This window comes from Lampetra planeri, unplaced genomic scaffold (assembly GCF_965212315.1).
Source record: "Lampetra planeri unplaced genomic scaffold, kcLamPlan1.2.h2 scaffold_764, whole genome shotgun sequence".
Classification (NCBI taxonomy): Eukaryota; Metazoa; Chordata; class Hyperoartia; order Petromyzontiformes; family Petromyzontidae; genus Lampetra; species Lampetra planeri.
Window position 1 is genome coordinate 4,028 of NW_027615586.1, and position 13,565 is coordinate 17,592.

General features: G+C 53.9%; 1 protein-coding gene across 1 annotated transcript; it reads left to right on the plus strand.

Annotated features, from left to right (window-relative positions):
• The first annotated feature begins 600 nt into the window (after positions 1–600).
• SDHB (succinate dehydrogenase complex iron sulfur subunit B) lies at positions 601–12,122 on the plus strand. The gene is made up of 7 exons (XM_078624385.1): positions 601–802; positions 1,792–1,877; positions 3,377–3,513; positions 4,070–4,432; positions 7,357–7,458; positions 8,363–8,485; positions 10,080–12,122. Exons 2-7 carry the CDS (start codon positions 1,802–1,804, stop codon positions 10,155–10,157), a joined length of 879 nt encoding a protein of 292 aa, XP_078480511.1. The 5' UTR covers positions 601–802; positions 1,792–1,801; the 3' UTR covers positions 10,158–12,122.
• The last annotated feature ends 1,443 nt before the right edge of the window (positions 12,123–13,565 follow it).

Below are 13,565 nucleotides of genomic sequence, written 5' to 3' on the forward strand. Positions count from 1 at the left end.
TGGTGAGTGGTTGAGTAAGTCAGTGAGTGGTTGAGTAAGTATAAGTGTGAATAAATGAGTGAGTCGGTGAGTGGTTGAGTCGGTATAAGTGTGTATAAGTAAGTGAGTGAGTCAGTGAGTGAGTCAGTGAGTGAGTCAGTGAGTAAGTATAAGTGTGAATAAATGAGTCAGTCAGTGAGTGGTTGAGTGAGTATAAGTGTGAGTCAGTGAGTGAGTCGGTGAGTGAGTCAGTGAGTGAGTATAAGTGTGAATAAATGAGTGAGTCGGTGAGTGTTTGAGTCAGTTTAAGTGTGTATAGATGAGTGAATTGGTGAGTGGTTGAGTGAGTATAAGTGTGTATAAGTGAGTGAGTGGTTGAGTGAGTCAGTGAGTGAGTCAGTGAGTAAGTATAAGTGTGAATAAATGAGCGAGTCAGTGAGTGGTTGAGTGAGTGAAAGTGTGTATAGATGAGTGAGTCAGTGAGTGGTTCAGTGAGTCAGTGAGTGGTTGAGTGAGTCAGTCAGTGTGTCGGTGAGTGTTTGAGTGAGTATAAGTGTCAATAAATGAGTGAGTGGTTGAGTCGGTGAGCGAGAGTGCGTACGAGCGAGTGACGTGGGGCTACACGGGACACCTTTGCCTTTGTGCCTCTGCAGTCGACGCGTTCGGCCACCGTGGCCGCAGCGTCCTCCGTGGGGGTCTCCCCGCCTCAACCACCGCCGCCACCTCCGGCTCCCCGCATCAAGAAGTTCAGCATCTACCGCTGGGACCCGGACAAGAGCGGCGACAAGCCCAGGGTGCAGACTTTCGACGTGGACCTGAACGCGTAAAGCACGCACGCACATGCGCACATACATGCACACACACACATGCACCCACACATGCATACACATGCATACACACATGCATACACATGCATGCACATGCACACACACACGGGCATGGACACATACATGGGCACACACACGCGCACACGCGCACACACGCACACGCATAACAACAACCGCCATTCGCCACTAAGTGGCGGTGACGTCACCACGACGCTTGTGCCAGGCCATGTGCACCTTGAGGCCACGTGAAGTGTCGAACGCCCGCTGGCAGGAGGTCACGGGGCAGACCCAGCAGGTGCCACGGGTCGACTGACTGAGATGACTGGCTGATGCACCACCTGTGCCCCCGACTGTGCCAACTTGCTGTGCTTTAGCCACCCGGCGCTCCGCTCGTTGTTGTGAGCGTCGCTCCTCTGCCCTCCGTTGTTGTTGGAGGGCGACTGCCTCCAACTGCCCAGTAGCGTCCTTCACGAGCCTCCTCCACAGACCCAGCCAACGCAGCCTTGCCTGCCGGAGGAGCTCACCGATGGAACTTTGCCCAGATCTTTCAAGGATTTGTGAGCTCCTCGCACAATCCAGCCATGGATCGTAGGCAGGCCAGCCTAAATGTTTCCAATAGGCGAAGATGCTCCATTAGGGGGGTCCACGTTTCGCAAGCGTAGAGAAGGGAGGGAATGACTGTGGCCGAGAAGACTTGAAGCTTCGTGCGGAGCGACAGACTGGGTAGCTTCCACACAGCGTTACGCAACCCTTCACTCTTTTGTTCAGAAGAAGAGCCACTCCCTGTTGTTTGGTAGTCTCCGAACGAGTACCTGGTGCCATGGTGTGTAGTAGACTTCGCTGGTGGGGGAGACAAAGGCGGCCGGGCGTGGTGATGTTGTGCCACAGTGCCGGTCGCCTTCAAAGGCGCTGCTGCTACTCGCTAACAGCACTTGCCCCAGCAGTCTGTTGAGGCTACACGGGGGATCTTTTTGTTTGTGTCCAGCTGTGGGCCCATGGTGCTGGATGCGCTGATCAAGATCAAGAACGAGGTCGACCCCACGCTGACCTTTCGCCGGTCCTGCAGGGAAGGTCAGACCTTGCACACACTCACTCACACACTCGCACACACACACGCACTCAAACACTCACTCACACACACTCGCACACACTCACACACTCACACACACACACGTACACACACACACTCGCACGCACACTCGCGCACACACTCACGCACTCACACTCACACACTCACTCAAACACACTCACTCACACACACACACTCACTCACACACTCACACACACTCACTCGCACACTCGCACACACACTCAAACACACTCACTCACACGAACACTCACACACGTACACTCACCCACACTCACGCACACACTCACGCACACACTCACGCACTCACGCACTCACTCACGCACTCACGCACGCACTCACTCACGCACGCACGCACTCACGCACTCACTCACTCACGCACTCACTCACGCACGCAGTCACTCACGCACGCACTCACGCACTCACTCACGCACGCACTCACGCACGCACTCACTCACGCACTCACGCACGCACTCACGCACGCACTCACTCACGCACTCACACACGCACTCACTCACGCACTCACTCACGCACGCACTCACTCACTCACGCACTCACGCACTCACGCACGCACTCACTCACGCACTCACTCACGCACTCACTCACGCACTCACTCACGCACTCACTCACGCACTCACTCACGCACTCACTCACGCACTCACTCACGCACGCACTCACTCACTCACGCACTCACTCACTCACGCACTCACACACTCACACGCACTCACTCACACTCATACATACACCCACACGCGGGGGGGCGGGACGGCATTGTTAACGGTGTTGATGGTTTAACACGTAGGCTTTCGCGACCAATATTATTCATAATCAACGTTTTTGGGTTTAGATCGCGTTATTTATAAATGTGTCGTAACCCTCCACCACCCGACACGGCCAATCAGTAAAAAAAAAGTGTCACGTTGACAAAAGACAAATAGTTCACTGCTTTAGCCCACCGGTGTGTTGAAGCGTGAAACCACAACATTTACAATTTGAGTTGCACGACGTTTCGCTGGTAATTGCCCGATGATGCTGGATGCAATTACCAGCGAAACGTCGTGCAACTCAAATTGTAAATGTTGTGGTTTCACGCTTCAACACACCGGTGGGCTAAAGCAGTGAACTATTTGTCTTTTGTCAACGTGACACTTTTTTACTGATTGGCCGTGTCGGGTGGTGGAGGGTTACGACACATTTATAAATGACGCGATCTAAACCCAAAAACGTTGATTATGGTGTTGATGGTGACCACGTCGGCGTTGTTGACGGCGTTGTTGACGGCGTTGTTGACGGCGTTGTTGACGGCGTTGTTGACGGCGTTGTTGACGGCGTTGTTGACGGCGTTGTTGACGGCGTTGTTGACGGCGTTGTTGACGGTATTGATGGTGACCACTTCGATGTTGTTGACGGTGTGGTTGACGGCGTTGTTGAAGATGTTGTTGACGACGTTGTTGATGTTGTTGACGCCGTTGTTGACGTGCAGGAATCTGCGGGTCGTGTGCCATGAACATCGACGGCATCAACACCCTGGCCTGCACCTGCAAGATCGACACGGGCCTGGGCAAGGCGTCGCGAGTCTACCCCCTGCCGCACATGTACGTCATCAAGGACCTGGTTCCCGTGAGTCGCCCACACGCTCACCCGCACGCTCACCCACACGCTCACCCGCTCACCCACACGCTCGCCCACATGCTCGCCCACACGCTCACCCACACACTCACGCTCGCCCACACGCTCACCCACACGCTCGCCCACACGCTCACCTACACGCTCACCCACACGCTCACCCACTGACCCGCATGCTCACCCGCACGCTCACCCGCACGCTCACCCGCTCGCTCACCCACACGCTCACCCATTTATCCACACACCCACCCACTCATTCACTCACACAACCACTCACCCACCTACTCACCCACCCACTCACCTACTCACTAACCCACTCACTCAACCACCCACCTACCCACTCACCCACTCACTCACTCACCCACTCACTCAATCACTCACTCACCCACTAACCCATTCACTCAACCTACCCACTCACTCAACCACCCACTCGCTCACCCACTCACTCAATCACTCACCCACCCACTAACCCACTCACTCACCTACCCACCCACCCACCCACTAACCCACCCACCCTTCTCTTTCCCCCCCCCCGCCCCACCGTGTACAGGACATGAGTAACTTCTATGCCCAGTACAAGTCCATCGAGCCGTACCTCAAGAAGCGAGATGAGTCCCAGGAAGGGCAAGCTCAATACCTCCAGTCAGTTGAGGACCGAGACAAACTGGTGAGCATGCCGTCACCCACGTGGTCACCCACGTGGTCACCCACGTGGTCACCCACGTGGTCACCCACGTGGTCACCCACGTGGTCACCCACGTGGTCACCCACGTGGTCACCCACGTGGTCACCCACGCCGTCAGTGGCTGACACAGCAGCAGACACATTGATGACACTGATCAACAAGAAGCGAGATGAGTCCCAGGAAGGGCAAGCTCAATACCTCCAGTCAGTTGAGGACCGAGACAAACTGGTGAGCACGCAGTGACCCACGTGGTCACCCACGTGGTCACCCACGTGGTCACCCACGTGGTCACCCACGTGGTCACCCACGTGGTCACCCACGTGGTCACCCATGTGGTCACCCACGTGGTCACCCACGTGGTCACCCACGCCGTCAGTGGCTGACACAGCAGCAGACACATTGATGACACTGATCAACAAAAAAAAAATTCTGGCCTGGACTTTTGCAGCTGTTGTAGACTAATTTCAGGGTGCCGATTCCAAATCTGATCTCAGATTTGCTCTATCACATCTCATTTTTATGCTAGAGACCCACAGAGACACCCAAAGAGACCCACAGAGACACCCACAGAGACACCCAAAGAGACTCACAGAGACCCCCACACAGACACCCACAGAGACCCACACAGAGACCCACACAGAGACACCCACAGAGACACCCACAGAGACCCCCACACAGACACCCACAGAGACCCACAGAAACACACACAGAGACACCCACAGACACCCACAGAGACACCCACAGAGACACCCACAGAGACACCCACAGAGACACCCACAGAGACACCCACAGAGACACCCACAGAGACCCCCACAGACCCCCACAGACCCCCACAGAGACACCCACAGAGACACCCACAGAGACACCCACAGAGACACCCACAGAGACCCCCACAGAGACCCCCACAGAGACCCCCACAGAGACCCCCACAGAGACCCCCACAGAGACACCCACAGAGACACCCACAGAGACCCCCACAGAGACCCATAGATACTGGTCAACAAAAAAAATAAATTCTGGCCTGGACTTTTGCAGCTGTTGTAGACTAATTTCAGGGTGCTGATTCCAAATCTGATCTCAGATTTGCTCCATCACATCTCATTTTTATGCTAGAGACCCACAGAGACACCCACAGAGACACCCAAAGAGACTCACAGAGACCCCCACACAGACACCCACAGAGACACCCACAGAGACACCCACAGAGACACCCACAGAGACACCCACAGAGACACCCACAGAGACACCCACAGAGACCCCCACAGAGACCCACAGAGACACCCACAGAGACCCATAGATACTGGTCAACAAAAAAAATAAATTCTGGCCTGGACTTTTGCAGCTGTTGTAGACTAATTTCAGGGTGCTGATTCCAAATCTGATCTCAGATTTGCTCCATCACATCTCATTTTTATGCTAGAGACCCACAGAGACACCCACAGAGACACCCAAAGAGACTCACAGAGACCCCCACACAGACACCCACAGAGACCCACAGAGACACCCACAGAGACACCCACAGAGACACCCACAGAGACACCCACAGAGACACCCACAGAGACACCCACAGAGACCCCCACAGAGACCCACAGAGACACCCACAGAGACCCATAGATACTGGTCAACACAAAAAAAAATTCTGGCCTGGACTTTTGCAGCTGTTCTAGACTAATTTCAGGGTACCGATTCCAAATCTGATCTCAGATTTGCTCCATCACATCTCATTTTTATGCTGTCGGCATACCCCATTTTCATTGATTTTACCCGAAATTAACTCCGTCGCTTACGATTGCATGTCGTTGCGAGTCAGTGACTGCTTTGGTGTTAAAATATGGCGCTGTATATTTAGGATGGTGTGTTTATAATACAATTTTATGTAGATATTCACATTTATTTAATATTTTTCTTCCGCAGTTTTTATTGAAAATACAATATTTGATATCTCCAAAAACCTCATGTGATAGACAAAAACTGATGCCAGATTTGGAACCCCGTTGGAATACCTTATGCCAGAAAAAGTGTGTTGACCAGTGTGATAGGCCGGATAGAGGAAGCGTTTGATTACTCAACTCACCCCCCCCTCTCACCCCCCCTCTCTCCCCTCACCCCCCCCTCTCACCCCCCCTCCCCTCTCACCCCCCCCTCTCACCCCCCCTCTCTCCCCTCTCACCCCCCCCCTCTCATCCCCCCTCCCCTCTCACCCCCCCCTCTCCCCTCTCACCCCCCTCCCTCTCTCCCCTCTCACCCCCCCCTCTCTCCCCTCTCACCCCCCCTCTCTCCCCTCTCACTTCCCCCTCTCTCACCCCCCCCTCTCACCCCCCCTCTCCCCTCTCTCTTTCACCCCCCCCTCTCTCCCCTCTCACCCCCCCCCTCTCACCCCCCCCCTCTCCCCTCTCACCCCCCCTCTCTCCCCTCTCACCCCCCCCCCTCTCCCCTCTCACCCCCCCCCCTCTCCCCTCTCACCCCCCCCCTCTCCCCTCTCACCCCCCCCCCCTCTCTACCCTCTCACCCCCCCCCTCTCCCCTCTCACCCCCCCCCCTCTCTCCCCTTACCCCCCCCCTCTCTCCCCTCTCACCCCCCCCCCTCTCCCCTCTCACCCCCCCCTCTCTGCCCTCACCCCCCCCCTCTCCCCTCTCACCCCCCCCCCCTCTCCCCTCTCACCCCCCCTCTCTCCCCTCTCACCCCCCCCTCTCCCCTCTCACCCCCCCCCCCCTCTCTCCCCTTACCCCCCCCTCTCTCCCCTCTCACCCCCCCCCTCTCCCCTCTCACCCCCCCCTCTCTGCCCTCACCCCCCCCCCTCTCCCCTCTCACCCCCCCCCCCTCTCCCCTCTCACCCCCCCTCTCTCCCCTCTCACCCCCCCCTCTCCCCTCTCACCCCCCCCCCCCTCTCTCCCCTTACCCCCCCCTCTCTCCCCTCTCACCCCCCCCTCTCTGCCCTCACCCCCCCTCTCTCTCCCTTCACCCCCCCTCTCTCTCCCCTCACCCCCCCCCTCTCTCCCCTCACCCCCCCCCTTACCCCCCCCCCCTCTCCCCTCTCACCCCCCTCTCCCCTCACCCCCCCTCTCACCCCCCTTACCCCCCCCCTCTCCCCTCACCCCCCCTCTCCTATCTCCCCCCCTTACCCCCCCCCCCGCGCTCTCTGCACGGTGCAGGATGGTCTCTACGAGTGCATCCTGTGTGCCTGCTGCAGCACCAGCTGCCCCAGCTACTGGTGGAATGCTGACAAGTACCTGGGTCCCGCCGTGCTCATGCAGGTACTCACCCTCACCCCGACCCCCGACCCCTGACCCCCGACCTGCGGCATTGGGGTCACCATGAAAATGATAGACTGATCATTTCTTTGTGAGTGGGCAAACGTACAAAATCAGCAGGGGATAAAATGTGTGTGTACGTAAGTGTATATATGTGTGTGTGTGTGTTCGTAAGTGTATGTGTTCGTATGTGTGTGTGTGTGTGTAAGTGTATATGTGTGTGTGTGTGTGTAAGTAAGTGTATATGTATGTGTGTGTATGTGTGTGTGTGTGTAAGTGTATATGTATGTGTGTGTAAGTGTATATATATGTGTGTACGTAAGTATATATATATGTGTGTGTGTGTGTTCGTAAGTGTATGTGTTCGTAAGTGTATGTGTGTGTGTGTAAGTGTATATGTGTGTGTGTGTGTGTGTAAGTGTATATGTGTGTGTGTGTAAGTGTATATGTGTGTGTGTGTGTAAGTGTGTGTGTGTGTGTAAGTGTATATGTGTGTGTGTGTAAGTGTATATGTGTGTGTGTGTAAGTGTATATGTATGTGTGTGTAAGTGTATATATGTGTGTGTGTAAGTGTATATGTGTGTGTGTGTAAGTGTGTAAATATATATGTATGTGTGTGTAAGTGTATGTGTGTGTGTGCGTGTGTAAGTGTGTAATTGTATATGTGTGTGTGTAAGTGCGTGTGTGTGTGTAAGTGTGTGTGTGCGTGTGTAAGTGTATCTGTGCGTGTGTAAGTGTATATGTATATGTGTGCGTGTGTCAGTGCGTAAGTGTATATGTGTGTGTAAGTGTGTATATATGTGTGTGTGTGTAAGTGTATCTGTGCGTGTGTAAGTGTATATGTATATGTGTGTGTGTGTAAGTGCGTGTGTAAGTGTGTATATATGTGTGTGTGTGCGTGCGTCAGGCCTACCGCTGGATGATTGACAGCAGGGATGACTTCACGGCCGAGCGACTGTCCAAGCTGCAGGACCCGTTCTCCCTGTACCGCTGCCACACCATCATGAACTGCACACGCACCTGCCCCAAGGTACACACACACACTCACACACACCTCAAGTTACACACACACACACTCGCACACACTCACACTTACACACACACACACACACCTGTACCGCTGCCACACCATCATGAACTGCACACGCACCTGCCCCAAGGTACACACACACCTCAAGTTACACACAAACAAACACACACACACACACAAACACACTCACACTTACACACACACTCACACACACACCTGTACCGCTGCCACACCATCATGAACTGCACACGCACCTGCCCCAAGGTACACACACACCTCAAGTTACACACAAACAAACACACACACACACAAACACACTCACACTTACACACACACTCACACACCTGTACCGCTGCCACACCATCATGAACTGCACACGCACCTGCCCCAAGGTACACACACACCTCAAGTTACACACAAACAAACACACACACACACACAAACACACTCACACTTACACACACACTCACACACCTGTACCGCTGCCACACCATCATGAACTGCACACGCACCTGCCCCAAGGTACACACACACACCTCAAGTTACACACACACACTCACACACACACACTCACACACACACTCACACACACTCACACACACAAACACACACAAACACACACACAAACACACACCTGCCCCAAGGTACACACACACGCACAAACTCGCACACACACTCTCACACACACTCGCACACACACTCGCACACACACTCGCACACACACACTCTCACACACACTCGCACACACACTCGCACACACACTCGCACACACAAACACACACACTCTCACACACACACACACACACGCACACTTACACACACACTCACACACCTGTACCGCTGCCACACCATCATGAACTGCACACGCACCTGCCCCAAGGTACAAACGCACACTCACACACACACACTCACACACACACTCACACACACACTCACACACACAAACACACTCACACACAAACACACACACACGCACCATTCCCCAAGGTACACACGCACACACACCTGCCTCAAGCTACACACACACCTCAAGTTACACACACACACACGCCTGCCCCAAGGTACACACACACCTCAAGTTACACACACACGCCCCTGCCCCAAGGTACACACACGCACGCCACGCTCGCCTCACAGCGATGATGTTGTTGATGATGTTGCTGATAATGATGTTGCTGATAATGATGTTGCTAATGTTCATGATATTGCTAATGTTCATGATGATGTTGCTGATGATGTTGCTGATGATGTTGCTGATGATGTTGCTGATGATGTTGCTGATGATGTTGCTGATGATGTTGCTGATGATACTGCTGATGATAACGATGATGTTGCTGATGATGTTGCTGATGATGTTGCTGATGATGTTGCTGATGATGTTGCTGATGATACTGCTGATGATAACGATGATGTTGCCGATGATGTTGCTGATGATGTTGCTGATGATGTTGCTGATGATGTTGCTGATGATGTTGCTGATGATGTTGCTGATGATGATGATGATAATGATGATACTGCTGATGATAATGATGATGTTGCTGATGTTAATGATGCTGCTACTGCTGATGATGCTGATGGTGTCCTGTGGTGCCAGGGTCTGAACCCCGGCAAGGCGATTGCTGAGATCAAGAAGATGATGGCCACCTACAAGGAACAGCGAGCGCTGGCATAACGCACAGAGACACACACAGAGACACACACAGAGACACACACAGAGACACCCACAGAGACACACACAGAGACACCCACAGAGACACCCACAGAGACACACACAGAGACACACACAGAGACACACACAGAGACACCCACAGAGACACACACAGAGACACACACAGAGACACACACAGAGACACACACAGAGACACACACAGAGACACAGAGAGACACACAGAGAGACACACAGAGACACACACATAGACACACACATAGACACACACATAGACACACACAGAGACACAGAGAGAGAGACACACACAGAGACCCCCACAGAGACCTCCACAGAGACCCCACAGAGACCCCACAGAGACCCCACAGAGACCCCCACAGAGACCCCCACGGAGACCCCCACGGTGACCCCCACAGAGACACCCACGGAGACCCCCACGGAGACCCCCACGGAGACCCCCACGGTGACCCCCACAGAGACCCCCACAGAGACCCCACAGAGACCCCCACAGAGACCCCCATGGGGACCCGATAGGGATCCTTGTACACACACGCACACCCCCAGAGACCCCCATAGTAGTAGCACATCATACCCCCTGTGATCCCAATAGAAGCCCTCTGTCAGCACCCACTGAGTGTCCCTTGCACAGACCCACACACACACGCACGCACACACACGCACAGACACATGCACACACACACACACGCACATGCACGCACATGCACGCACACACACGCACAGACACATGCACAGACACACACGCACGCACATGCACGCACACACACGCGCACGCACACACGCACCCACACACACAAACACACGCGCACACGCACACACGCACAGACACATGCACACACACGCACAGGCACGCACACACACGCACCCACACACACAAACACACGCGCACACGCACACACACCCACACACACGCTCCCACCCGCACACAGGCACACCCACACACACAGACCCACACACACCCACACACACACGCACACACACAGACACACACACACCTGCACGCACACCCACACACACACCTGCACACAAACGCACACACGCGCCCACACACACGCACACATACACCAACCTACTCACATCCACACACCCACCCCCCCGCCCGGCCGCCTTTGTCTCCCCTCGGTGTCTCGATGTTTACCGCGTCACCCAAGGTGACGACTCCCACCGGGATGGTCGCGTGTCGGCACGCTAATCGCTGCACCGCCGCCATGCGCAAACAAAACGAGTGAACTACACAAGGGCCGTGGCCCCCTCTCTCTCTCTCCACCCCCCCCCCCACCCTCATCGCTTGTGCCGCTCTGCCACCTCTCCATCAGTCGCCTCCAGGGGATAGACCGGTGTCACGGATCGAACCCGCGACCTCCTGCGCACCAGGCGAGGTAGTCAACATCTCAGGGTCACGGATCGAACCCACGACCTCCTGCGCACCAGGCGAGGTAGTTAACATCTCATCAGGGTTGGGATCGAACCCACGACCTCCTGCGTACCAGGCGAGGTAGTTAACATCTCAGGGTCACGGATCGAACCCACGACCTCCTGCGCACCAGGCGAGGTAGTTAACATCTCATCAGGGTTGGGATCGAACCCACGACCTCCTGCGTACCAGGCGAGGTAGTTAACATCTTGTCAGGGTCACGGATCGAACCCACGACCTCCTGCGTACCAGGCGAGGTAGTCAACATCTCATCAGGGTCACGGATCGAACCCACGACCTCCTGCGTACCAGGCGAGGTAGTTAACATCTCTTCAGGGTCACGGATCGAACCCACGACCTCCTGCGTACCAGGCGAGGTAGTTAACATCTCATCAGGTCCGGGATCGAACCCACGACCTCCTGTACACCAGGCATGTCTGACCGTCCCTGTTGGACATCTGCAGACAAACACAAGCTCTGTGGAAGAGCTTAGTAGCTCTTCGGATTTCTTCAGGATGTAATAAAGATTGTGATTCTGAGCGTTGTCGTGATTCAATGAGAAAGTCTATGGGGCAATGTTAAGAGATAGGGAACCGGTTCTCATAGAAAGTCAATGTGGCAATGTTAAGAGATAGGGAACCGGTTCCCATAGGAAGTCTATGGGGCAATGTTAAGAGATAGGAAACCGGTTCTCATAGAAAGTCAATGGGGCAATGTTAAGAGATAGGGAACCGGTTCCCATAGGAAGTCTATGGGGCAATGTTAAGAGATAGGGAACCGGTTCCCATAGAAGTCATTGGGGCAATGTTGAGAGATAGGGAACCGGTTCTCATAGAAAGTCAATGGGGCAATGTTAAGAGATAGGGAACCGGTTCTCATAGAAAGTCAATGGGGCAATGTTAAGAGATAGGGAACCGGTTCCCATAGGAAGTCTATGGGGCAATGTTAAGAGATAGGGGACCGGTTCCCATAGGAAGTCTATGGGGCAATGTTAAGAGATAGGGGACCGGTTCCCATAGGAAGTCTATGGGGCAATGTTAAGAGATAGGGAACCGGTTCCCATAGGAAGTCTATGGGGCAATGTTAAGAGATAGGGGACCGGTTCCCATATGAAGTCTATGGGGCAATGTTAAGAGATAGGGGACCGGTTCCCATATGAAGTCTATGGGGCAATGTTAAGAGATAGGGGACCGGTTCCCATATGAAGTCTATGGGGCAATGTTAAGAGATAGGGAACCGGTTCCCATAGGAAGTCTATGGGGCAATGTTAAGAGATAGGGGACCGGTTCCCATAGGAAGTCTATGGGGCAATGTTAAGAGATAGGGGACCGGTTCCCATAGGAAGTCTATGGGGCAATGTTAAGAGATAGGGAACCGGTTCCCATAGGAAGTCTATGGGGCAATGTTAAGAGATAGGGGACCGGTTCCCATATGAAGTCTATGGGGCAATGTTAAGAGATAGGGGACCGGTTCCCATATGAAGTCTATGGGGCAATGTTAAGAGATAGGGGACCGGTTCCCATAGGAAGTCTATGGGGCAATGTTAAGAGATAGGGAACCGGTTCCCATAGGAAGTCTATGGGGCAATGTTAAGAGATAGGGAACCGGTTCCCATAGAAAGTCTATGGAACAATGTTAAGAGATAGGGAACCGGTTCCCATAGGACGTCTAAGGAGCAATGTTGAGAGATAGGGAACCGGTTCTCATAGAATGTCAATGGGGCAATGTTAAGAGATAGGGAACCGGTTCCCATAGGAAGTCTATGGGGCAATGTTAAGAGATAGGGAACCGGTTCCCATAGAAAGTCTATGGAACAATGTTAAGAGATAGGGAACCGGTTCCCATAGGACGTCTAAGGAGCAATGTTAAGAGATAGGGAACCGGTTCCCATAGGAAGTCTATGGGGCAATGTTAAGAGATAGGGAACCGGTTCCCATAGGAAGTCTATGGTGCAATATGAAGAGATAGGGGAGCGGTTTAAA